We start from the raw sequence: 27,195 nt of genomic DNA, 5'->3' as shown, positions 1-27,195 counted from the left end.
GGAGATATGTGGCCACCGAACATTATATATGAGATGGCGTAGCTGGAAAGAAAACAATAATGGCAGTGACTTAGTGTCAGAGCATACTCTCAAGAAACAAGTTGAATTTAGGAAAGAATATGGACAAAGAATCAGGCAGAATAGATAAGTTCCAAATACACCATTTCGAGCGTGGTCGTTGATCATTACCAACGTCGCCTCCCTGGCACGTGAAGACATTCAAGCGAGATCATTGCCAGTGCCGATGGACTGGCTCCTGTGCAGGTGGCACGTAAAATATACCATTTCGAGTGTGACCATCGCCAGTACCACCTGACTGACCCTCGTGCCGGTGGCACGTAAAAGCACCCACTACACTCTCGGAGTGGTTGGCGTTAGGAAGGGCATCCAGCTGTAGAAACTCTGCCAAATCAGATTGGAGCCTGGTGTCTCCTCCTGGTCCACCAGTCCTCAGTCAAATCGTCCAACCCATGCTTGCATAGAAAGCGGACATTAAATGATGATGATGATGATTGGTGTGAAAAGAGAGTAACAGATGGTTAGAGATGGGTGTAGAGGAGAACGTAGTGGATAGAACTTGAGTGGAGGTGTGGTTGAAGGTAAATATCAAGGTGGGAGAAGGTGGAGGAATAGGAGTGATTTAGGAAACAGGAGGTAATAAGTGGCAGTACAGGGAGGTGAGCAGCAGCATAACAAACTTGTAGGTAGATCAGAAAATATGTAGATGATGTATGGGTTGGGAGAGTGGGGGTGACGACAGAAAGATGTACAGTGACAGAGATGGATGTCAGTGTATGTGGGGATGGGTATTGTGAAAGTGGAGAGGGAAGCCTTCAATAGCAGATATATCAGAATGATGAGAATAATAGCAGATAAAAAAAAAAATAAGGTTATGGCAGTCCTCAGATGTATCTTAGCACAGAAAGGGACGATTGTGGAAAATGAAGTAGGAAGGGATGATATTGAGAATGAGGGATGTATTTTAAAAGGAAGTGGATCCAAGGAGATGAGACGTTACTGAGGGATGAGATGTGTGCATATTCTACTCATATGATTATAGCAGCTAAACAGTGCCTTAGTTTTAGATGAGAGATGAAGAAGGTTTGACAAGGAGTTTAGGTGCTACGGCAGGGACAAGACCAATTGGGTCATCATTTAATGTCCATTTTCCATGCTGGCATGGGTTGGACTGTTTGACAAGAGCTGGCCAACCAGGCAGCTGTCCAGACTCCAATTGTCTGTTGTGGCAAAGTTTCTACAGCAGGATGCCCTTCCTAATGCCAACCACTTTACAGAGTGTGCTGGGTGTTTCTTACATGCCACTGGCACGGGTGCATTTACACAGCACTGGCACAAGTGCATTTTGTGTGGCACCAGCACCTGTAAAGGACAAGCCTGTATGTATGGATGACAGCAATTTTAGCATGGTGTCTTCTCAAGTACAGCAAATTGTCACAACTCCTCGTCAATTGTCATTTCCTCAGTGAGACCCAGCATCTGAAGATGCTTTCTCACCACTTCATCCCACATCTTCCCTCCACAATTAGATAGAGCCCAGCACTTTTTTACACAGCTGTCCTCATTCATACATATCACATAACCAAACCAGTGCAGTTTCCTCTCTGGCACACATCTGATGCCTCTTATGCCCAATTTTTCTCTTAAAGGAAAACTAGGTATAAACATATATATGTATACATAAATATGAAGCATTTAGGACCTCACTTTTGTTGAGATGGATGTTTTTTTCAAGCACAGTAAATCACCATTATTTCATCCTGTGTTTCCTTCTACAAATTCCATCCACAATTAACAATCAGCACTTCTTTATACAACTGTCTCCTTGATTTCTTTTATTGTTCTTTTAAATTATAGTTCACTTTACAGTCATGTATCTTTCTCATTTAAAAAAAAAACACAATTAGAGCCCAATTTTTCACAACACATTTGCACTTTGTTGTACATCCAAGGAACATACTAGCTTCGTTCCTTTCTAGTTTTTGCATTCATAGTTTACTTTTCCTTGCCATGAAGCAACACTCTTTGTACACATGCATTATACTATCTGCCTTTCACCCTGAGAGAAGGACCTTTTGTTACCATCATTAGGTTATATCCCATTCCACTACTAACTCAGGAGTTTTCCCTGCTTTCATACCCTTAATTTCTTTATCTATTATACTGTTGCCAACTAGGATAGCTGCTCTCTCTGTTAGGTTCACATTAGGAAGACCATCTTTCTCCCATGCATTCCTCTTTCTTTTCAGAATCATTAAGTGCAATCCACAATACCTCATGCCTTTGATCCTTATATTGTAACACATTGGCAAACTACTTCCATTCAGCTTCTCCTCCTTGTTAAATAAACCTGGTCTAATTCTCTGCTACTCCCATTCTTCATTTTTGCCTCATTTTACCATTACATTGTCCTTGATCTGACTGGAACTTTGTAACAGCCAGATTTGGTCTGTAGCCCCAGTAGGTTGTCCTAAAGGAATTTCCAGTTTTCTTCTCCAATATACGTATCTCCTCTTTCCTATCAAATGCTTCAACTCATACTTCTCTAAATTTCTTACTGTTCACTGAATCTTTAAGCTTTTGTAACATTCTTTTCCAGACTGGTTTTAGCTCTAAGTCTGAAATCACTACCCACTAACCTTTGTTAGGCTATACATTCCTCACCCAGACTTTATATTCAAAAGCATCTATTCCATTTTCTGGTGAAGATGCAATAAATCCAGCTTCTGTGCTCACCAGACTGTTAGGTGATTAGATGACTGGCTGGTTTCATCAGGTCATTTGCATCACAAAACCCCCAACAACCTTGTTCTGACCTTTCTAGGACCAAAGCCAGAGCAAACATTGTACATTTTGGAATCATCATCGTTTAACGTCCGCTTTCCATGCTAGCATGGGTTGGACGATTTGACTGAGGACTGGTGAAACAGGATGGCAACACCAGGCTCCAGTCTGATTTGGCAGAGTTTCTACAGCTGGATGCCCTTCCTAACGCCAACCACTCAGAGAGTGTAGTGGGTGCTTTTACGTGTCACCCGCACGAAAACGGCCACGCTCGAAATGGTGTCTTTTATGTGCCACCCGCACAAGCCAGTCCAGGGGCACTGGCAACGATCTCGCTCGAAAATCCTACAGGAGCCAGTCAGGCGGTACTGGCAACGGCCACGCTCAAAATGGTGCATCTCATGTGCCACCCGCACAAGAACCAGTCCAGGGGCACTGGCAACGATCTTACTTGGCTTGCCGGGTCTTCTCACGCACAGCACATTTCCAAAGGTCTCGGTCAGTAGTCATCGCCTCGGTGAGGCCCAATGTTCGAAGGTCTTGCCTCACCACCTCAGCCCAGGTCTTCCTGGGCCTACCTCTTCCACGGGTTCCCTCAACTGTTAGGGTGTGGCACTTTTTCACGCAGCTATCCTCCTCCATTCTCACCACATGTCCATACCAGCGCAATCGTCTCTCTTGCACACCACAACTGATGCTTCTAATGTTCAGCTTTTCTCTCAAGATACTTACACTCTGACGGGTATTCACATTGACATTACACATCCAACGGAGCATACTGGCTTCATTCCTTGCGAGCTTACGTATGTCCTCAGCAGTTACAGCCCATGTTTCACGGTTGTTCGTACGCATGCGTCATACAGTCTGCCTTTCACTCTGAGTGAGAGTCCCTTTGTCGCCAGCAGGGGTAAGAGCTCTCTAAACTTTGCCCAGGCTATTCTTATTCTAGCAGCTACACTTTCAGCGCACCCACCCCCACTACTAACTTGGTCGCCCAGATAGCGGAAGCTATCGACTACCTCTAGTTTTTCACCCTGGAATGAGATAGAAGTTGTTTCCTGTTTGTTTACAGTCTTTATTGCACCTGAACATCTGCCACAAACAAAAACTAACTTGCTAGTTAACCTGCCTTTGATGTTGCTGCACCTCTTATGTGTCCATAGCTTGCACCGGGTACATCTTATAGAGTTACTACCTACTGAGCAGGGCCATCTACCTGAAGGGGTTTGTGTTTTATCTACCTTCCTACTTAATCTATCAGGTTATTGCCCAACATGTCCAAATCACTGCCATTGGTCAAAGTAATCTGCAAAAGCACCTTATAAAAATCAGTCCTTTAGTTCATTTGCCAGTCTTGATATATGCTGAGATAAATGTTGCTGCTGTGTTTTTCCCCAAGACTAGTCTAAGCTTAATTATCCCATCGTACACTCAGACTAGACTATCTCAATCACCTTATCTACCCATTTCCCTAGCAAAAGTATGTCACATCACTATGCCTATTCAGAATTTATATCTTTGTGAGAAGTTTAGCTGAGGCCCCTATCCATCTTGTTTCTTGCACACAGAACACATCTACATACATCCTGTCAACCATTTTAACAATCCCACCAGACTTAACTTACATTGATTATGGCTGTTCTGATTCTTCCCATTCAGGTGGGCTGGATGGGAAGAGTAAGTGGGTAGCATCTGAAAGGAAGATTCGTGCAAACATTTGCCTGAAGGCACATATCAAAATAATTATTACAAGAATTACTGCTCAATGAATTATCATATACTTGCAAATCCTTAAGGTTGAAAAAGAAGAAAAAAAAAAAAAAAAAAAAAAACTACTCTTAAGCTTAGTAACTCCTTCTGGTGTGGAGAGAGGTACAGTGCCATCTATATCAAGGATAATTAGCAATGGTAATTGTTAGCATACACATACATATTCTTATTAAACAACATGGATGAAACTGGTGAGTACGTGACAATATGCCTTTCTATATATTTCTGCGTTCAAATCTTGCCAGAGTTCATGTTCCTTTTTATTCTTCCAGGGTTGATAAGAACAAGTACTAGTCGAGTACTGAGATCAAACTGTCTGTACCTCATATCCAAAATTTGTACCTTGTACGAAAGTAAGAAATTATTAATCTTAGTTATGTTGGCAGTTAAAGTTATGAACAATAAACAGGTTTCTTGAAAAGACAAAAAAAAAAAAAAAGCAAATTATTTCACATTCAGGATAATCTTTAATTTTGTTTGCATTTTCTAATTAAAAGATTACAGTTGAAAAATCAAGATGAAAAAGTGATGGAATATAAGCAAGAGTAAGTTGTTTCAGTTAAAACCAAAAATAATGAGAAAGGTGCCTAACTGAATTTTTTTTTTTTTTTAACTGAGCGCTGTAGTGCATCAGATGAAATATTTTTACAAGGTAAAGAGAACAACAAAATTATAATAAAACAAAAATAGCCCTATGTACAAAATACATAATAAAGTATGTACACAGACAGAAAGCAGGATAAATCCAATAGTTTTAATGAACAAAATAATAAATAAAATCACCCAGATATGAAAAATATGTAAGCCTTTTGAGTGATATATTTTCACTTCTGTTCTAAAGTCTTTTTAGAAAGGCTCATTGAGTTGCCTTTTAAGTTTTCGATTCTAAACAAAATGATTTTAACAGTTGGGGGATACAAGCAATAAAACCTCCATCTACAAGTTTTCACTCCCTTGCCTGCCACTAAGGGGAAAATTGTTAAACTTATCCCCTGTAAGTAGGGAAGCAAACATTTCTGGAAGGTGAGAAACTGTTCAAGGGGAGAAAAAAAAAAAGGTCTTAAAATAAATGATGAAAATGTTGTGAGAACTTTGAAAGAGTTAGGAAATGTGTTCCTTTGAAGAAACTTTAAACCATAAAAGTAGGATCTCTATATTCCTTCAAATTTGTTTATTCAACAAAATAAAAAAAAAAAAAAAAATTTTTCTTTTATAAATATTTTAAACTCATGAAGTTGGCTTGTGTTTTAGGAATAAAACAGTCAACAATTATTTAGTTATGTTCACAGAACATAGTTACTGAGAAAAAGAAATTATTTTAGTCATAAAATAAGCAACTGTAAATATGATATGGTTTAATGAATTGATTTCTGCTTTTTTTTCTAGATGATTACGAGAAACAAAGAGAAGAGGTTTGTATTAATAGAGAGATGATGGCAAGATCAAATACAAAACTTTCTTCCCCCGCTCACCAGGTTCTAAAAACACTCGAGTGAACAACACCAGCTTGATTGCAGGATCACTTTACAAGATGAAACAGTAAAAATATAAACCATCAGTATGTTTAAAACAATGTACCTTGGAATAAGATTTTTGGATGGATGAGATACTTCTGGATATTAGCACAAATCAGAAGTAATAATAATGAAAATGGTCTTTAAGATATGAAAACACGTTCACACTGCCTCCAAAAGAAAGCTTTAATGGTGGCTGAATGGTTAAGATACTGGACTATTCAAACCCTGCCACAGGCATTATATTGTACCCTTAGGCAAGGCACATTACCTTAATTTCCTCATTCTAATCAAGCAGAAAAATAGGCATCAGTTTCATTGTACAGTTGAGAACAGTTGATATGAAAGAAGAGTATTCAGATGTAAAGGATGTCTAAAAGGAATTTGTTTAAACATTTCCGAGACACTTTTTTTAATTTGCAAACTCATCTGACAAGAATCAGCAAAATATAAAAAAAAGTATGTTTAGGTCGATCATATTAAAAAGGGAAAACATCCCAACAGCATAATTTAATATTATATAAACATTATTTACCCCAAGTAGAAGAGTACTGATAATCATTAAAAAAAAAATCTAACCCCATGTTCTAATCACAGCAATACCATGCAGCTACTATTGTGTAGCTATACCAACTAAGGATATCAATGACTTGAAAATACCTATGATATTAAGAGATATTTTTAAAAATTATATTTGACACACATTAGTTTAACAAAAGTTGAAGCAACAGAAAAAAATAAGTGATTGCATATTCTTTAGTTTTAACTTCAATTCAAGACTATTTTAGCAGCTAAAATACCAAACAACTACACTTTATGACAAACATTTCATTGGATGCAACAAATTTCCTATACAAGATTCAACTTAGTGTTCAAGGATGTTACAACTTAAAAAGGAAACCAAAATTATGGTTAATTATAAATTGACATGTATCAACTATGAGTTATCTGTAACCACAAATTGTGCTCTTTGCACAATTTATGATTAAAAGTAACTGATAGTTATAGTGAGAAAAGTATAAAAGGAAGTAATTATGACTACTTAGTAGAAACCAGAATTTCATTAAATGTTTGCCATTTCATGGAAGCCATTTTACTATTTCTAGACCCGAAGGATTCAAATGATAAAACAGAAAATAAAGAAATCTCTAATTAAATTCAAATAGGAATATATTTCTAATTAAATCATTTTTATTCCAATTTTTATACCATCCAATGATATAGTGTAATTTAATAAGAATTATGAACTTTAAGAGTATGAAGTTAGTGATGTAGTTTAAATGTTAGTAAAGCATATTTATTGGTTTCAAAAATAGATGGTGGTCATGGTGGGGAATGTTAGTGATAGCAGCTGTCAAGTTACTATTAGCTTATCTAAGTGGATATCTATTTTATATTTTGTCATAATATTCAAGTAGGCTGAAGTGTATAGTAACAAAAACACCTAAAATTGTAGATAGTAACAGCTAGATTAACATTAGCACTCAACATCATTTCCTCTTTCATTCATTTTAAACTGTCGTCATCCTTGCAACTCCTAGAGTTCTATAAATGTACTAAATAAACCAACTATAATTTATTTATTTAAACAATAACCAAATCAGTTCTCAAGCCTGGTAATGCCCCACCGAGACATGAAAAATTGGAAATAATGTTTCTTATAGATCAGCAATATATTGATACAGTTTATGGCAGTGGAGGCACAATGGCCCAGTGGATAGGGCAGCGGACTCACGGTCATAGGATCACGGTTTCGATTCCCAGACCGGGCGTTATGAGTGTTTATTGAGCGAAAACACTCAAAGCTCCACGAGGCTCCGGCAGGGGATGGTGGCGAACCCTGCTGTACTCTTCCACAACTTTCTGTTGTACCTGTAATTCAAAGGGCCAGCCTTGTCATACTGAATATCCCTGAGAAATACGTTAAGGGTACACGTGTCTGTAGAGTGCTCAGCCACTTGCACGCTAATTTCACGAGCAGGCTGTTCTGTTGATCGGATCAACTGGAACCCTCGACGTCGTGCCAACGACGAACGAACGATACAGTTTACCACTACTGATATGTTTCTAACAAATTCTCACTGAGAGCTGGGTACTTGTTTTGTTCTTTACAGCCACTTCAACTGTAAAATATTGCAATACTGTAGGACAATATGAAGTTCATTGCACTCAGGTTTCATCTGTGTCCAAGAAAGATTATTATAAATGAAATAAACTTTAGTTGCTTTAAATCATTGTTTCTTAATCTTTTTTTTTCTTTCCAGCATTCCCTCCTTACCAGTTTATTATGTAACCCTGTTTCCCATATATTAAGAAAAAAATTAGTCTTGAAAAAAAAAATCAACACCAAGAAAAAATGAATTCAATGTAAATAAATTTTCAACCTAAAAGCAATCTTGCCACTTGAATGCTTTAAATTTCCTCCAGGTTAAGAATTGTACCTTTAAATAAAAATTCAATATAATCTAGATTTGTCAATGTGGCTTAAGAAATGTGATTTATACTCATAGTATTTGGGTTCATGGTTGGGAACAAAGAAAATCAAATGGATGTAAATAACATATCAGAATATTTGCAAATGGTAAAATGACATGGTATAGAATGAAATAGGTGAAAACCACATCAGACTCTGCTGCATGTGATTTCACAGGATCTTGTGATAAACATTAAGCCCCTTCCCAAAACAAAATTTTACAAGAGTGTGAAAGTATTAGACATGCACACACATGCATGCACGCACACACACACACTGAAAATGATTGGATCACAACCAGAGTTTATTCTTAGGTAAAATACCTATGAAAACATCAACAATTAGCAACAGTAATTTACAATTACAATATGTGATTAGTTTGTTTTTGTTAAGTTTTCTTAATTTTCTTCCCTAATATTTATAGTTTGAATAAAATAAGTCTTCAAATCTATCTGTGTATTTATTATTTAATTCAGAAATATTATTGAATTATTTTTATTATCATCTTTAGAGAGGTTTAGAAAAATAAAAAAAAAAGTCAATGAATAGATTTATAAGATTCATACTTTCATTTCAAATCAATAATTGGTATGTCTAAATTCAGCGAAGTCCAATTTTGACACAGAAATCAGATGATAAATATTGATTTTAATGTAAATATATTTTCCTGATGTTAGATTTAAAGGATATTTAATCATATGCAATAAATGTAGATCACACTTTTATCAGATGAGCTTAATCGCTTGTTTACTATAAATATAGTTAACCATTATTTAAATACTTTAGATATTTAAATTCGTAAACACTTGAACGTCTGAACAATTTTATGAAAATAGAAATTTTTTTTTTCTTTCATAACTTCCATTTTTGAAGTAAAGACAGTTAAGAATCTAACTGCAAATGAATCCTAATAATATAGTACCTGATACCTATTTGAGGATGAAAATGCTTTACAATTCAAATGTATGCAGTACTAGTCTAATAAATTTTGAACAGAAATGATTGTATAAAAAGGCTTAAAGCAACCACCAACTAAGTTTTACATCACTGACAACTGTACGATGCTGTGATAAAATTCAAAACTTTATATTATAAAAAGTAATGACAAGTGTTATAAATAATCACTATATATATAATGTTGCTGCCTTGCGCAATCAGTCAATGTTGTTTTCTAAATCTATATACATATGCACATGTTCAACATATATATATATATATATATGTATATATATATATATATATATAAAACACACACATACACAAATATATTGCGTGTGTGTGTGGGTTTGCTAGTATATAGTACCAGTATGCAGAAACAGTTTGTGAACTGTGAAACAAGTTTGAATGTATTCTTTATTTACAAACATATCAGTATTTATGAGTGTATTGACACTGAGATGCATCAAGATGTTTTAATCAAGTGATATGACATCAGGTTGATTGAGTTGGTTGAGGTTTGAATTCAAACAGTCAGATGAAGTGGTTACAGCAATGGAGTTAGTCATAACTGTGGTAGGTAAGGGTGGATGGCTATGACTGATGCTGCTGCTGCTCTTACACCCGCTACTATTGCTGCTGCTGCTGCTAATACTACTACTGCTGTTACTGCAGCTACTACTGCTATTCATGCTGGATACAATGTTACTGTTAGGGAGATAGCCTGGTAAACCAATCAAGTTAGATATCTAAAGAAATAGAACAGAAAAATAAAACATTTTCTTTCAAATGCATGTAAAAAGTGATCATTGTGGAAATGCTATACAATTCTATTAAAAGTTCCTAATGATTTTGTGAGACCATATCCCGATTCAAATGTAGCATTGTGATAACAATTTAAATCTATTGAATGAAGGCTAGTTGTCTTAAATTTTACCTATGCTCTAAAATCAAAGCATTTAAGATCATTGAAGAAGATCTCGTAAGGTGCACTAGAATGATCAATGATAATGGTAGATATAATATAGAAACAATATTTATTTTCAAATATACATATTTGCCCTCTTTAAATTTGTTTCTTTCAGAGTTTAATTTTGGCATTTCTGAATTTCATTAATTTTTGATTGCATCTGATCTTTCTCTTGTGAAGGAATGGAATACAGTTGCCAGTTTCTCTAGTCTCTAAATGTTCTTGAGATAAGTCAGATTGCTGCTGTGCCTTTGCTTCTTTTCCATTTCAATCACCATTGCAGGTGTGTGTGTATGCTCATATTATATATATATGTAGTAACCAAGAGAAACAACTAAAATAGGTACAAGATAATTTAAATATGGAATGGCACTTAGAGTGATTATAATTTACTGGCACACGTAGTGTCCAGCTTTACATAAAAATTCAGCACAGTATCAAATCTGTTTTTAAAATGAGGGTTATATAAGGCAGTGGTGCATAAACAAACAACAATATTAATTTCTATACAATATACATTTGTCAATTGCTTTTATGAGAGTAATGAATTATTTTCCTATCTGTTGTTGTTGGCACTCTGCCGATGGAACAGCCTGCTCGTGAAATTAATGTGCAAGTGGCTGAGCACTCCACAGACACGTGTACCCTTAACATAGTTCTCGGGGATATTCAGCGTGACACAGTGTGACAAGGCTGACCCTTTCAATTACAGGCACAACAGAAACAGGAAGTAAGAGTGAGAGAAAGTTGTGGTGAAAGAGTACAGCAGGGTTCGCCACCATCCCCTGCCGGAGCCTCGTGGAGCTTTAGGTGTTTTCGCTCAATAAACACTCACAACGCCCGGTCTGGGAATCGAAACCACGATCCTATGACCGCGAGTCCGCTGCCCTAACCACTGGGCCATTGCGCCTCCACATTTTTCCACATTTTCCTATCTACTATGTACATAACTATACTGAAGCCTAGTCTCACAAGCATAATACTGGGACTGAATAAACTATTGAAAGTGGATTGGCTTAAATTAAAGCTATAGCTAAACTTGAATAAATAGTACAGAAACAATAGAATTATTCATTGACAAACCGTAGATACATTGGTTCAGTTTCCAATAACAAAATTGCTGAATTGTTAAATTTTCACCTCTTTTAATGAGAAGTACTGGTAATAGTTGTAAATGGATTCTCTGTTGGTTTCAATGATTGAGTATTCCCGTTGTTCAATCAACAGAACTACCAACTTAATGAATTACAGTGTAAGTGGTTGAGCATTCCACAGACACCTGTACTTAATGTAATCTGCAGGCAGTAACAGCATGACAAAACTGAACCTTTGAATAAGTTCAACCTATCTATAGGCATACTAGTTTCTGCGTACTCAAATTCAAAGGCTGGGTTGCCTAGGAGCTATGGTAAAAAAATGCCACACAGTAGGATTGAACCCAGACACTCAGATTGCAAAGTGAACTTCATAAAACACTTGGGCATGCCTATACCCACAATTGCAAAAGGAAAAAAATATGATGCACATTGATATGATTCAAAACATTTCACTTACCTCCATATCATCACTGGCTTCTGGTGATAGCAATGAGTACATGGAGACATCTGATGAAAGATAAGAAACACACACACACATGCATTAATAACTAGAATACAATATTTAAACAAGATACATATTGAAAAATGTCTTGAGAGTCTCTAGTAAAAGAGAAAGAAAAAGAATGGTTGAACAAGCTGCTGCTTTTCAGATTAATAACTGAGTGCAGTATTTATGTGTTTTTGTATTAAGCCTAAATCCTAAAGTGTTGTTTAAAGATGACTGTCTAATGTCAGGAGTAAGCAAGAAGGTTTCAAACTGACGAAAGAATTCTGATACCAAAATACATGTATTAAACAGATGTTTCCAAAAATATAAACATTTTAGTGCAAAATTCTCCTGATGAACAAGTAAACTTCAGTGATTTTTTAAAAAATTCATTAAATAAATTCTAGATTTTATAGTTTAGCTTTTTTTAGGGTTTTCGTTTTTCATAACTTTATTAAAATGTCTTCTGAAATTTGAAATCGGGGAGAATTTTAAAAAAAGAACTCACAAAAGATAATTAGTAAATTTAGTGTCTTAAAAGAACAAAATCATGAAATTCAAACAATATAATTGATTATTCTACATTCAAGTCTGATATAAATTTTCGTAGGCAATATATATTTGGAATTTGATAGAAATATAATAATACTAAAACAAGTCTGAAAATGAAGAGCAGAAATAGTGAAATTATAATGAAAATTAGAAAATATTCTGAGCTAAGAACCTGGGAAGGAGATGAAAGCAGCAGCATATTCTTTGGTTGCAGATTTTCACTAAAGATCCAATATCACTGTTGACTAATGCAAATATATGTAAAGCATATATTTTAAGAATAGTTTACAATGCATTTATTAAAAAATCAACGTGCAAAGAAACTACAGGCTTATAATGATATTTGCAAACACACAAAAAGCAGTGTGACACAAAAGAATGATTTACTCTCAAAAGAAATAGAAAATATCTGAGTTAATGCAGAAAAAAAAGTAATTTAAAACATATTGAGTATGTAAATAAACTGCATACTAAATTTAAAAAAAAAATATATATATATATAGCTATTGTTTTCTATTTTCTTATATTTTGCAGCTGGTTTTCAAAATGTAAGGAATTGAGAGTAGAGCAGGCCACTCACTTGAATGTATGTTGCTTGTCACTCAATGGAACTTCACAACATGCAACGACAAGAGTCAACATGACATCAGATTCTCAAGCAGCTGCCATAGCCAAGCCTTCTATGAATTTACCATATCTGTTAGAAATGAGAAAACTAAATCAATGAAATCGGGGCATTTTTCAGCTTTGACCCTTGATTGTTCCAGAGAAAGATAAAATGGATGATAACTAAATATATGTTCAACAGAAGTACTACAGAATATTTGAAATAACCTAAAGGGTAGAATAAGATAACACAAGCAAAGAAAAAAGAAATAAGTTTCAGATTTTAATAGATTTATGGATGTTAATGTGTATGTAAATATAAATAAATGAGATGAAGTAAATAAAAAAATTTTTTTAATGTTTTCTGCTTAGTTTTCTAAGCAATAGAACTGCATTTTTCCTCTCTAAATTTTGCTGCATCATTATTTATAAACAATTGAAACAACAGCTTGTTCAAAAATACCATGACAAAAAAAAAAAAAAGAGACAAAAAACCCCAAAATGGCATCCAAACCTGATATCTCAATTATTACACAGGAGAAATGCTAGTTAAAATTGCTTAAGTTTTAAGTAGAACATTTTTCTCTTGCTGTATACATTTCCTGTTACAGTTAAAGAAATAACATAAGCTAAGTAAATCTTTTTAATAGCAATATTAGTTTGAGTTTAATAATTAGAAATTAGAGACTAAAGATAAATAAAAATAATTTTGTAATATGTATAGTGAGTCTTCAATAAACTTCATGGTTTTTAAAATATAATCTTTCAATATACATTTTGTAACACCATTATTTTGTATGAACTCATCATAAATGTTTCTATGTATGTATGCATGCACCATGCACACATACATACACATTCAAAAATAGGGCAGATTTATAAGGACTTAGGCTATTATCAATGTAAACAATCAAACATAAATAAAAATAAGAACAATCATGCACATAACCTGCTACTAATTCATCTTTTTAAAGTCGCTGTGTCTCAATGTGAACTTATTTATAAATTAAGTAAGATGCAGAAGAAAATAAATAACTTCAACACATTTTTTTCACAAGACAAGTCTTTATTAAAAAAAAAAATAATAAATATAAATTTAAAGAAAAATAAGGGGCTGGGAAAGAAAAAGGGGATTCTAGAAACAAATTTTCCAACTGAGTTGCTGATAATTTTGTGGTCCACATTTTTATATATTGGTGTTAAAATGAATAAACAGCCACAGGCACACACAACCACACTCTGAAAACTGAATCCCTCTTAAAACATGTCTCACCCCTAACTATCAATTTCTGAAGGTAACAAAACACTAAATATAATAAATATAGTAATTGTCATAATGACAACATTCAGAGTTCAGTAAAATAGACTTCAGTAAAATACTTAGCATATGTCTATTGCCTTAAAGGAAATTCTGGATTAATTTAGTTACATATATTTGCTTCATATATATATATATATATATATATATATATATATATATATATATATATATATATATAGGAGAGTATTGTTTGTAAAGAATAAAAGTTTAGAATGGTACAACAAAGCACTATAAAACAAAAAATGGACTATATACCTGTTGTAATTTGGTTATCTATAATCCGATGATATTTCGGAATTACAATTCCTTCTTCAGATCTTAGCTGGAGTCTCTGCTATAAAGTTTATAGCAGAGACTCCAGCTAAGATCTGAAGAAGGAATTGTAATTCCAAAATATCATCGGATTATAGATAACCAAATTACAACAGGTATATAGTCCATTTTTTGTTTTATAGTGCATTGTTGTACCATTCTAAACTTTTATTCTTTATATATATATATATATATATATATATATATATATATTTCTATTGAAGCTTTATTAGATGTGTGGCATATTCAAACCCAGTTCAAATAAGCCATACTTCTTGTGAAACTTCAAAGTCACAAAATATTTTTGATATCAGAGTTTACACTCACAAACCTTTACTAAGTTAATTTTCGTGTTTTGATGCATATAAAAACATTCGCTTTTATTGTGTGTGTGTGTGTGATCTTCAATAATTTTAAGCTGAGGGATTTCAAAGCAACTGCTAATCTCTTCAGAAAATTTAAGTTATCAATCAATAATAGCTGAAATGTTCTGATCTCACCAGCTGGAATTTAGTTATAACATTTCATACATTAATTCTTATTTACAATAGTCTAAACATTCATTCATATAAATATTTATATTACAATTGAGAGATGATTGCCCACACCATCTAATCAAGCCTACACCTTTTATGCAGCCAGATTACTTTAATCAAAATACTTTTAAAAAAAATTTAAAAAAAAGTTAAGAATAATTCACATACTCTCAGCAGAAATCTTCAACAAAAGAGACAATAATAGTTATGCTAACTAAAAGCAAGAAATAGTTAATGGGGAAAACAATGAGAACACCTGTTTAAGCTATTTATCCTTAACTCTCAAAGACAGACAAAATGATTGTAACAAGAAAGGAGAAAAAAAAAAAAAAACTAATGAAGATGTATCAAGGACTGTTAATGTCCTCTCTGAATATTTGATGATGCCAACCCAAATTTGGAGTCGTTAAAATGATTTTTTTTTTATTGTCCAAATAGTATACTAGTTTTATACCTATATGCACAGAGCTACTGCCATCCAGCAACTGTAGTTTCAAATCTCTCTGCCATTTTGAGAGGAATTCAGATAGATATAAAGTGAATCTCATTACCCCTTGGGTTTGGTGTTGAAGCTGCTGCTGCTGCCGCTGCTGCTGAACTGGAATTGGCTCCAGGGAAAACTGGTAGTTTTGTAAAATTTTCAGAAATATCATTAGCTGACAGTTCAGCAAAGTTTGGAGGTGATATGTACAATGAGTGTGCAGATTTCAACACAGGAGATGACCGCGAGCCAAATACTGCTGCAATACTGTTGGAGGTGATAACAGGAAGGGAAGGCGGCTGAAGATATACATTGTTGGAATACACAGGAGATGAATTAACTGAAGTCGCAATTGATGATCTGTAAGAAATAAAGAAAGAGACAAAACAAACACATTAGCAATAATAAAAAAATTACTTAATTTCTTAAGGTTTTTTTTTTTCATCCTTACATATTTTTAAAATTTAATCCCAATGGAAAATTAGCTTCCCAATGATTCCCACCTTGTTATTCTTCCATTTACTCAGGATTGTCATGTTTAACCATATCATATAAAATGGAACACTAATAAAATGGTTTATTATAAAAATAAAGAAATTAATTATCTGGCTATACAGCTATCACACAAAATCTTAAAAATGCTGATCTAAAACTGGATTGATTTTGTTAGTAATTTTATAGTAAGGAAACTAGAGAACAAACAAATACTAAGGATCTTGGGGGTCCAAAATTCCTGTCACCAATTGTAGAACTTCTGTCTTAGCTTTTATATCTATCAAATCACACAATTACTAATGAATTTTTAAAAATACAATTCCTAATAAGTTTAAGGAATAGCTTAAGCAAAAAAATTTTAGTTCATTCCAATGAGAACATTCTCTATAATGGGCAAAATATAGAAGAACCAGTAACAGGACCTTGTAATAAGACTATTTAAGGATGCCTATTGCAATAAGCTTATAAACAATACATGGTGGAGAAAGAATCTCAATGGCTGAGGAAAATATCTTCACAAGAACACGACCATATTCCTAATAAATATCAACAGAAATAAGTAATCTTATAAAATAAATTACATGTTGCAGTTCTTTATAGCAATCTAAGTATGGACAAATCAGATAGAAAAAAATTATAGAACTTAACCACATATAAATATAGGTATGTGTGCATGTGTATGTATGAGTACTTAATAATAATAGTAATAATGAAAGAACATCTGTACTAGAACAAAAAGAAAAAGGATTTCATGTTCCATTCGTAACTTACCTTCATATATATTTTTACAAGCAGTCTTTAGTATTAAATGTGAGAAATTATTAGTAGTAACACATAGTAAAAATAGTAACTTCAAAACACTTCAATTATTTTGTAAATTTACTTGCGATAGTTTTAAATATGTTCTAAACATCATCCAAAGCATTCGAACAATTATCAGTAAAAATATTTTAACAGGATCAAAAGTTTTACTCCCATTTCATATGTTTAACTTTAATCTAATGATTCATTAAAGATGGGTTTTCAATAGCTGATTGCATTGAATCTGAGTGGTTAGTAGGTTTTGCTAATCCATCTGAAGAAAAACAAAAAAGTATCTACATCAATTTGAAAATGTTTTGTCTCATTCTTAAGTATATTTATAATCTTTAACTACAACCAGTTAAAGAATCAAATCAATTTAAGAAAAATCTAAAACGTTTTCATAAAACAATTCATGTCTTTATAATTCTCCTTGAAGATTAAGATAATCTTTTCTTATCAAAAAAGTAAATTTTTTACAATAAATTTCTGGATTTACAGAGTAAAAGGAAAAAAAAAAAGTTATTATGTACTTCCAGAGTCAATATGTAAAGCATTCTTAAGAATCAAAACTAGAATCTCAATGACCAAAAAATTTACACTGCACCAATGTTCAAAAATAGAACAATAACAACATAAAAGATGATCTTAAAGCATTTTAATGGATATTTCAAGTGATATAGTAGAAAATACTTTGTCAATTTTTAGTGATTAGGCCTAGCATCTGGGATGTCAAGAATAAATATGATGAACATGAAATTTTTCTGAAATGTAAATTTAAAAAAATAATTATGGGACAAGCAAAACTGTTTCAAACATTTTGCATTATATATAATGTATGTCTGCATAAATACACACACACATGTCTCAACAATGATGTTATGGCCTATTTAACAACCAGGAATAGCTAAGAGGCTATTCTCTGAAGCAGACAATTATATAACAGACATGGAAATTATTAGAACTAGCATCAAACTTGATTTTGATCACTACAACACAGGATGTAGATGTGTCAAATTGATGGCAACACAGCCCTGGAGAGGTACCAAACACTGCAGCAGCCTAAAGTTCAATAGATCTTTAGCTAGCTAATAAGTTACAAGTGTACAAAAGACATCTGCATACAACATATACAAATAGCTGAATAAACTGCCGAGTAAGATTCTAAATAAATATTGCAGGAAGAATAGACAAGCGTCATAGACTTGCTCTATCAAACACCAGCATATACAATGAACCCACAAGAGTGAATGAGGGATCTTCTATGCGATTACTCGACCTGCTAAATCTCACTCAAATAACACCTTACTGTCTCAAAAGGGAAGGGCACATTAGATAATGTAGTCCACTTTCAGAAAAGAAAGATTAAAAAAGAGAGAGCTATCAAAACTCAATCAGTGTCAACCTCGTACTAAACAACACAAGTACAATGGTAATGTTTCAACCAGAAGGCTGAGAAGAAAGAGAGAGAGTGTATGTGTGTGTGTGTGTGTGTGTGTGTGTGTGTGTGTGTGTTGGAAAGTTCAGCAAGAATAATTCACTGCACACAAAAATCTGTTTTTATATATATATATATATATATATAGTTAAAATGTGTAGTATTAAGAAAAAAATTACATAGTTGAACATAGAGTATATTTTGCATATGCCTGACTAAATTAACTTACCTGTAAAAAGAAAAAGATACATGTGTGTGTGTACACACACACACACACAAATAACAGAAGCAATGACCAAAATAAGTGAAAAATTGTTCACTTACATTGTTAATACATCTCAGGCACTTGCACAAAACACTCACAAATTCTCTATTGAAAGTGTTGTATATTTGTAAGCAAATGAAAACACAGCTCAAAGACCTGATAGTTTTCAAAAAAATACAACTAAACCAAAATTTTTAACACAACAGCTGAGAAAAAAGCAAACTGAAAAATTTTTCAATATTTTTTTCATTAAACAATTACTTGAATATATATATATCAAAAGTTAAAACTGTTAAATATTCTTATCAATACATTGAGTAAGCAGTGAATTGTTTTTCAGTGATCTTTCCTTGCACAGTGTGTGTGTTTTATGTACATGTCTTCAAGAGTTTGAATTTGTGGGGAGAGAGACAGAAAAATAAAATTTTCAGCACACAAGTTCAGATTTGCTGAAATGACAGATAGGTATGAAATACAGTATTCTAAATGATAAAATATTGTAACAAATTAATGCACAGAATGTATTATTAGAAATTTCTGCACAGCAGCACAAATGGTCAGTATCCAAATCTAAGGAGGATGGTATAAAGTGACAAGAATGGTTTAAAATTGTTCTGTCCTTGGTACTGAAGTGAAATACAAAAACTACTATTTGAATTTGGCTATATTTTGCCGTTACAGTGTAATGTGGACAATATGTTGATTGAAGTAAGGTATCTTGAAAATTAGAGGCATCAAACAGCAGGGAAGTATGCTTTGTAGATGCACAGGTAATTTAGTATAACAAGGTCAAAGGAATCATGTTGAAATTATGAGGCTGCTGAAACTAACTTCATGAGAAAACAGGTTGGAACTAGGAATAGTTACCAACCTAACCTGATACAGGACAACCTGCATTGGGTAGGCAAGTAAAAGATTTGAGAAAACTTCAGCTAAGTCAATACATTGAAAACAATTTTTGACACTATGCATGCGTGCAACTTTTCATATCTTTCTAATGAATATAAAGAAAAAATTTTGTATGATAAATCTTCAATAAGATGTGTTTCAAAAATTAAATAACAGAGCAAGACATTTCAAAATGATACAGATCTAAAGAAACAGTTGCAGATTGTTGAGAAAATCTCTGAATAAAGTAGGTAATATTTTTAAAATATGTAAATCTTGAGCATTAAGAATGAGAGGAGTCAGACTTACTGACAACTTTTTCTGAAAAACTGTATCATCAAATAAATTTGTTGAATGTCTTGCATACAAACTTTGAAAAAGCAGCCAGGTTGGGAATGAAGTTAAAACAGGTTTATTTTCTATACTGCAATATTTGAAGCTTTAAAAATGATCACTGAATAATAGATAAAAAATATCTGCCTTTATGTGCATGAATATATTATAGTTAGTTATCCATTCATCACTATATAGCCAGTTTTAATTAAATAAAAGCAAATAATATGCAACTATAGTTTAAATTTAGATATTCCACTAACAGTTTGAAATAAAGACTGTCTAAATAACATATCAGATCTATGTACAAATGATATAGATTTAATAATCTTTTTTGAGTAATTTAACTCCCAAGTCTGACGTTAATATTTGAAATATGAAAGATTAATTAACTTATGCTGGACTATTAAACAGGCCATTAAATTTGTTGAAGAGAAAACATCAATAAATAGGAAAACTTAAACACTGACATTCATTATTCCAGTAGATAACATCTGAAATATTAGTAAAAATATGATTCTGCAAAGGTTTCTTAATACTAAACTAAAAAAAAAAAAAAACTCCTTTATTTTGTGCTCTAATTTCTAAATAAGAACTAAAAGTAAATTATATCAATAATTCAATTACAATAAAGGCAGGTAAATTAATTGAAATCTTGTCATCCAATTTAAATCTAATTAGCAATATAAAAATATATTTTAAGAAACATAAAATAAAATTCGATATTGCTAATTTTTTTTTAAATGCAATATTAAACACTTAAGAAAATTTTTCTAGTTTTGATAGCAAAACTGGGATGTTTATTACCAACCTAGACTGCAAGTTTTCAATAAATGAAATAAAAACCCAAAACAAAGAAATAGTTTGAATTTCACTGCCAATGGCTGCCACTTTATTGCCATTACTTGTACATCTGTAAAACAATTAGGAACATAAGGACTGAACTTGCACATTGTTGGAGGCATAGCCTCAAATAACAGTTTCCAGTACAATGGCACAAAAAGGGTTTCCTTTTTGTCTTGTGTACAATTAAACATCAGTTTAACAATTTCTGGAATAACAGTAGCAATATTTCACCTCTACATCATGAAACCAATGATAAATTCAATTATCACAGGTAATGAGTAAAGGAATATAAATAATCCTGAGCAGACTGGGAGGAAACAGTGAAAACTATTTCTATTTAATAATTCATTTAAATATTATTCTTATTAGCCTGATTTAGTTTCACATATTTCTTAAATACATTTTTTTTTGTCATTTTACCAAAAGTATAATTACACTACTTACAACTGAACTAAGAAGTAAATTAAGAAAACTACAGAATTACTAAATAAGTCAGATGTTATTTATTGGAAAATCAGATACTTTTAAAAACTATTAAGAAAATATTACAAATCTTAATATAAAGGCACTCCATGATCAAAATGCTTACGAAAGACATTTACTCTAAATTACTCAAAAAATATTCTAAATACATAAACTCAATTAGTAGCATTCACATGTTAAAAAAAGTTACAGAAACAACTTATTTAGCAGAATTATTTACTAAGTTGCTAAATGAAATTCATGTTAAGTAGTTTTAACTTGTGTATTTTGGGGAAAATGAAAAAGAATGTGTCAAAAAGATATGGGTGAGGGAGAGAAAGAAGTGGAAAAAAAGATTTATCCCTAACATTAAAAATCTTATGCAAAATAAAAAAAAAGGATGGAAGGGGGAGTTTAATGAAAAAATATGAGGTACACACGTTCTAAGATATACCATACTATAGATGAGGAAATTAATAAGATTTTGTTAAATATACGAAGAAATTAGTTGAGACTGCAACTTTTAATAACTACATCAGAAGCATTTAGAATTACATTTAAATTAAATCCCTATTATAAAATTTAAATATTATCTACAAAATAGATTAACCTTTTAGTGTTTAAACTGGCCATATCCAGCCCAAATATTCCAAATGTTTTACATTTAAACTGGCCATATCTAGCCTCTCACATAACCTACATTGACATTCTAAAAATAAAAAAAATCACATCATTGAAACCTCAAAACTAGAAGATTAATTCCAAACAATTTGAGTGAAAAAGCATATTTAACAGAGTAATCTGAACACTAAAGGGTTAAACTAGAAAACAGTAACATTTGGAGAAAATGACAAATATGTAACGAAAGCAAAAACTACAAGGTAACAAAAGAAGAAAAAACACCCAGTTTAAAACAACCTGACAGTAAACAGCAAAACTATATAACAATATTATCCTTAGTAAACAGATTGTGAGTTAAACACCTGTTGAAAATTTAATTGAAGGATTACGATTTTTTTATAATTTATCTTATAGAGTCCTCTTAATTCACTGTAATGATTTATTTTTATAAATTGCATTCTTCATAAGACACTCGAAAAATTTTTTTTCATGCTTGTTATAAAAAATATCAATTCAGAGAAACCTATTGAAATGAACCATTTAAATAAAGGAGAGAAAGAGAGAACGCGCAAGTAAAATAAAGGTGACTAATCAACTTAATATTTCAAAAAATTGAAACATTTGAATATAATAGTTTACAAATTCATCAATATTTTAATTATACTTAGTTGATTTAAAGATCTGAAAATCTGTTTACCCAAACCAGTCCACTTCAAGACTACAGAGACTGTAAATATACGCATTTGAGGCAATCAGGACCTCACTGCTGTTATTCAAGAATTGTTGAACAAGAGTAACAAAAATGCAATAAAACCAACTTACATTTGTTCTCAGATGTATGATATATAAACAAATCTGATACCATAAAACAAATCAAAATGGAATGATGAAGAGACAAAAAAGATGAGGACAATGATGGAGGGAGAATTTTTACCAAATGTCAAAATATATTACAATTAAATGAATGTGAAGGGGGTGGGGGGCGGGAAATGACAAAAATATGTATGCGAGTGTATATATCTTTAAACACATACATTCTCTCTGCAACATATATGCGTACAATGTAACTAACTGAAAATGACCAAAGTAATGGAAGAGTGCAGGTAGAGAGATCTAATAAGTTATATATAGAGGGAAGTAATTTTTTTGTCCATTTGGTCTATATAAACTTTTTTTCTTTTTTCTTTTAAACAATTTATACAAATGTGAGGAGAGGGTAATGTAATTTAAAATAATTGTAGATACATGTTGTATGGAATAACCAAGTGATGATAAGCCAGAATTGCAAGTATGTAGACATCTAACAAGATAAGTATCTTGAATTTAAAAATCATTCTATTAAACTAAGTTTTGCAAAAAAGAGAAATTGCAAGTTTCTGTGCTTAAATGGAATATCTATATGTATATACAAAGTCCAGCCATCAAGTCGAAACAACATGCAGCTTAAACAGTTCAAGGCAATGTTGAAGTCTGTACAGTGTGGTCACAGACAGCATTCAGAAGTGTGAGGGAGGAGATGGCGTGCCAATAGGAATAACATATGGACTCACACACCCTGAAGAATTACTGGTTTGTGATGTACTTGGAGTTCGTGATGGAGTAACATGCTGTGTGAGATCTTCCTCGTCAGATGAGGAATCCATAGTCAAATCAATCACATCTTGCTGTGGACTTGCTTTTTTCTCGGGTGATCCTTTTAAAATAAAATATAAATATGTTTTGGAAGCAATAACTTCAGAAAATTGAATTTAAAAAAATAAGATTTCAAGAACATACCTTTGATTTTGTATAAAAGGCATTGGGGCCGTTCTCAGCCTTCTATTCTAAAGAAGTTAAATACCTATATTCTAAAAATAGTCATTAAAATGATCTTTAGGTACGATGTTATTCTATTTCTTTTAGTCAATGCAACAAACACATTTCCAATATGCCATCATTTTAATGTCCTTTTTTCATGGTTGCATTAGTTTCTATGGCCAGATGCCCTTCCTATAGCCACCCCTCACCTGTTTCCAAGCAAGGTAAAAGTTCTCCTTGGCCAGACATGTTTTAACAGAATACTAGAAATGAATAACACTCTTCTAGTGACAATGTCTCTGATTTACAACACCATATGATATTGAAACAAAGGAACACAAACAACCCCACATGATGGGCTTATTTCAGTTTCCATCTATTTATAACCCCCATCCAAGCTATGATAGAAGACATTTGCCCAAGATACCATGCAGTGGGGGCTGAAACCAATCAATAAGTTATCTGGAAACATCTTCAGTTCTCTACACATCAGTACTACCAATCCACAAATACTAATAAATGAATGCTGTAGCTGCTGGATTTGGAGAAAAATAATAATGGCTTTAAGAAAATATACCCAGAGATATTCACATACCTCTACAATGAGATGAACATGCAATATTCATCTCAGACATCAGTTGTTAAACACTTCCAAGAAATAAATAATTCAGCTCAAGTGACCAAGTTTTATATCTGGATAGAATTGATTGAACTTGCTCTGAGACTGTTGACTATATAGGAGTTTATGTGCCTTATGATCTGAATTCTTGATTAACAGGTTGGTAGGAAAAAAGAATCCCAGTAAACAATTTTATTCTTTGGCTACTGAATAACTTTACCTGTGAAGACTTGTCTATTCACACACAAAACCAAAAGACAAGCCTTTTACTTTCTCTTGAGAACAGGATAGTGGTTAGCAAAGAATCCAGTCAAAATTACCACCCACCCACCCACCAAAACTGAAGGCAAATCGTTTTCACTTTACCTGGTATTGATGAGCTTTTAATAACTGGGCTGCTGATAAGTAATGTTTCTTTTACAGCCTTCAAAGGACTCCAAGAACCATCTTCACCAAATTGAATCTCTGTACAACCAGCAGACTGTTGAAGAATTTCCACAAATAATCTGAAAGAGAGAAATGATCACTAAAATAATATTGACCATCTAACTCATAACTGAGAAAAACACACTAACCTCAACTCATATTGGAACAATGTAGGCTCACCTCTCAAGCATTGTGATTATTTCAAATCTAAAACAATCTAGGGAGATTGAAAGTAAGAAAATTTTACACAAACTATATTTATTAGCTTCAAATTACTTTGAATTATATAAAAACTGTTAATATATTTACCCATCAATAATAAGTTTATCAAATGCTGCAGATTTATCACAGACAGGGCAGATCCATGTAGGTTTTTTCTCATTCATCATAAGAAATGTGAAAGCATCAAAACACTGTAAATGTGTACATGTACTGCAACGACAGGGAATCTGAAGACGCATTTTTCCAAGCTGTAAAATAAATACACAAATCTGATAAACTCTTTTAATGACAAATTCCTTAAAAGCAAACAGAACAAATTTGTTGATTACATTAACATTGCATGATAGTTGTTAACAAACATGACCATCATGCAGTGTCTGTCCATGGAGAACTATCCTCTTACTTGGAAACAATTGAGGGCTGCTGACAGAAAGTACCCAAGCCATTGAAAATCTGATGGCATTAATGAATTTTGTCTGACCCATGTGAGCACAGAAAAGTAGATGCTAAAATAATGATGTAGCAAATTTTATTAAATGATAGATCAATTAATAGTTTTATGCACAATGTATTCTTTAAAGAAAATCTTCATTAAATGGGGAAACTTTAAAAAAAACATTTAGCAGTAGCCGTGAAAGTTAACCATAGGGTATGAACCAATTGAAAAACCATCTAAAGATAATCATATAAACAAGGAAAATTAAAAAGAAAATATATATATATATATATATATAGAATACTCACTGGACACATCAATGATACTCTAAGGCTAGTAGTTGCAATTTCACTGTCTGGATCATGTTGTAATTTTTCTTTAACTACAGTTTAAGAAATAATTATGATAAAACATTTTAGTTGAATTTATTCATACGTCACATTGATAGTACCACTATGCTAAAATTATATTATTAGCTCTTACAGAAAGTTTCCACTAACAATATCATTGTACATAATAATCTCCAAATTAGTATTAGATTTCTGTAAATGTAGTTCAAGTTACTCCAACTTTTAACTTTTAATTTTAAAATATAAAAAATTTATTAACTAAAAATTATATTTACAAAAGTAAAAATATACTCACTCAAAGCTCTGGAATGATCTGGATGGCGGTTACCAAACTGTTTTAATCTTTGTAGTAGAATGTCAGAGGTAAGCTTTTTCACCAAGTAAACTGCAACACAGTAACCCTGGGACAGAAAAGGAATGACACCGAACATTTCAATATCAGCATGTTAAAATACCACATAGTTATGGTTCAAAATTTGAAGTGAAACAAAATAAATGCAACAAGAATACTTTCTACAAAATGAAAATTATTAATAAACAACAATACAAACCCTTCCAAACTCTGAAGCCCATGACACGTCAACATGATTGGGCACTGTTGGTGACAACCGGCATAAAGCTGTGATGTCAACTGGACGTCCTGGACGTTTGGGCTCAACACCAGGTTTAGTTGTTGGTATTGGATTCTGAAAATGGAATAATTTTTTGTTACAATTACCCAATAAATAAAAGCCATTAAAAAATATACACTATAAAAGACAAAATCAAGAAAAAAACATTTGTCATTGACATGCAAAATCTAAATACTTTATAAAAAATTCCACAATAAATATTGTTCACTTACTGGCAATGTCGCGAGTTTCCCATTCACTCTCACACATATACTTGGAGGGAAGTTGTCATCTTGTTCGCAGCTTGTTTCCAAAAGGCAAAATCTATAAAAATATAAGTGTGTCACTCATTACTAAACTTAACACTCAAAATATAAACACACTGAATATTTGAGGTGATAAATAACCAAGCAAAATTGAAATATTTTTGGACATGGAACAACAAAGACCTTAAAATCATTACTTACCTCAACTGCACTTGTGTTGTGTATTCACATTTAGCACCAGGTCTAAAATCTCTGGAAAAAATGGAAAATAATTGAGATTTAAAAAAAATTCATATACTTTACTGTTCAATATGCACATTATATATATATATAACACACATATGTAATCTGTATCAGAGATGCATATATCTATACATAAACACAAACATTACCTCCACAGTTTTATGGTTGCTTTCCATGTTAATATATGTACAGATTTGTAAATACATATTTAAGTGTAAA

The 27,195-nt window shown here is 32.5% G+C and overlaps 1 protein-coding gene across 4 annotated transcripts in view; it reads right to left on the bottom strand.

Annotated features, from left to right (window-relative positions):
* Nucleotides 1-5,019: 5,019 nt before the first annotated feature.
* The window catches only part of LOC106878598 (E3 SUMO-protein ligase PIAS2), a 116,861-nt gene continuing 94,685 nt past the window's right edge, over nucleotides 5,020-27,195 (bottom strand). For all 4 annotated transcript variants that reach the window (XM_014927858.3, XM_014927884.3, XM_014927893.3 and 1 more), the window contains 11 exons: nucleotides 26,935-26,985; nucleotides 26,701-26,791; nucleotides 26,408-26,542; nucleotides 26,152-26,257; nucleotides 25,815-25,888; nucleotides 25,158-25,318; nucleotides 24,789-24,928; nucleotides 23,561-23,699; nucleotides 15,928-16,217; nucleotides 12,020-12,069; nucleotides 5,020-10,244 (listed from right to left, as the gene is read on the bottom strand). In XM_014927858.3, the coding sequence (XP_014783344.1) occupies nucleotides 9,972-10,244; nucleotides 12,020-12,069; nucleotides 15,928-16,217; nucleotides 23,561-23,699; nucleotides 24,789-24,928; nucleotides 25,158-25,318; nucleotides 25,815-25,888; nucleotides 26,152-26,257; nucleotides 26,408-26,542; nucleotides 26,701-26,791; nucleotides 26,935-26,985 (1,510 nt within the window). In that variant the 3' untranslated portion in view covers nucleotides 5,020-9,971. The remainder of the gene's footprint in view (nucleotides 10,245-12,019; nucleotides 12,070-15,927; nucleotides 16,218-23,560; nucleotides 23,700-24,788; nucleotides 24,929-25,157; nucleotides 25,319-25,814; nucleotides 25,889-26,151; nucleotides 26,258-26,407; nucleotides 26,543-26,700; nucleotides 26,792-26,934; nucleotides 26,986-27,195) is intronic.

The sequence above is a fragment of the Octopus bimaculoides genome, chromosome 4, assembly GCF_046866305.1.
Source record: "Octopus bimaculoides isolate indiv1 chromosome 4, ASM4686630v1, whole genome shotgun sequence".
NCBI classification, from domain to species: domain Eukaryota; kingdom Metazoa; phylum Mollusca; class Cephalopoda; order Octopoda; family Octopodidae; genus Octopus; species Octopus bimaculoides.
The sequence above is the reverse complement of the archived record's forward strand: the minus strand, read 5'-3'. Positions and strand labels throughout refer to the sequence as shown.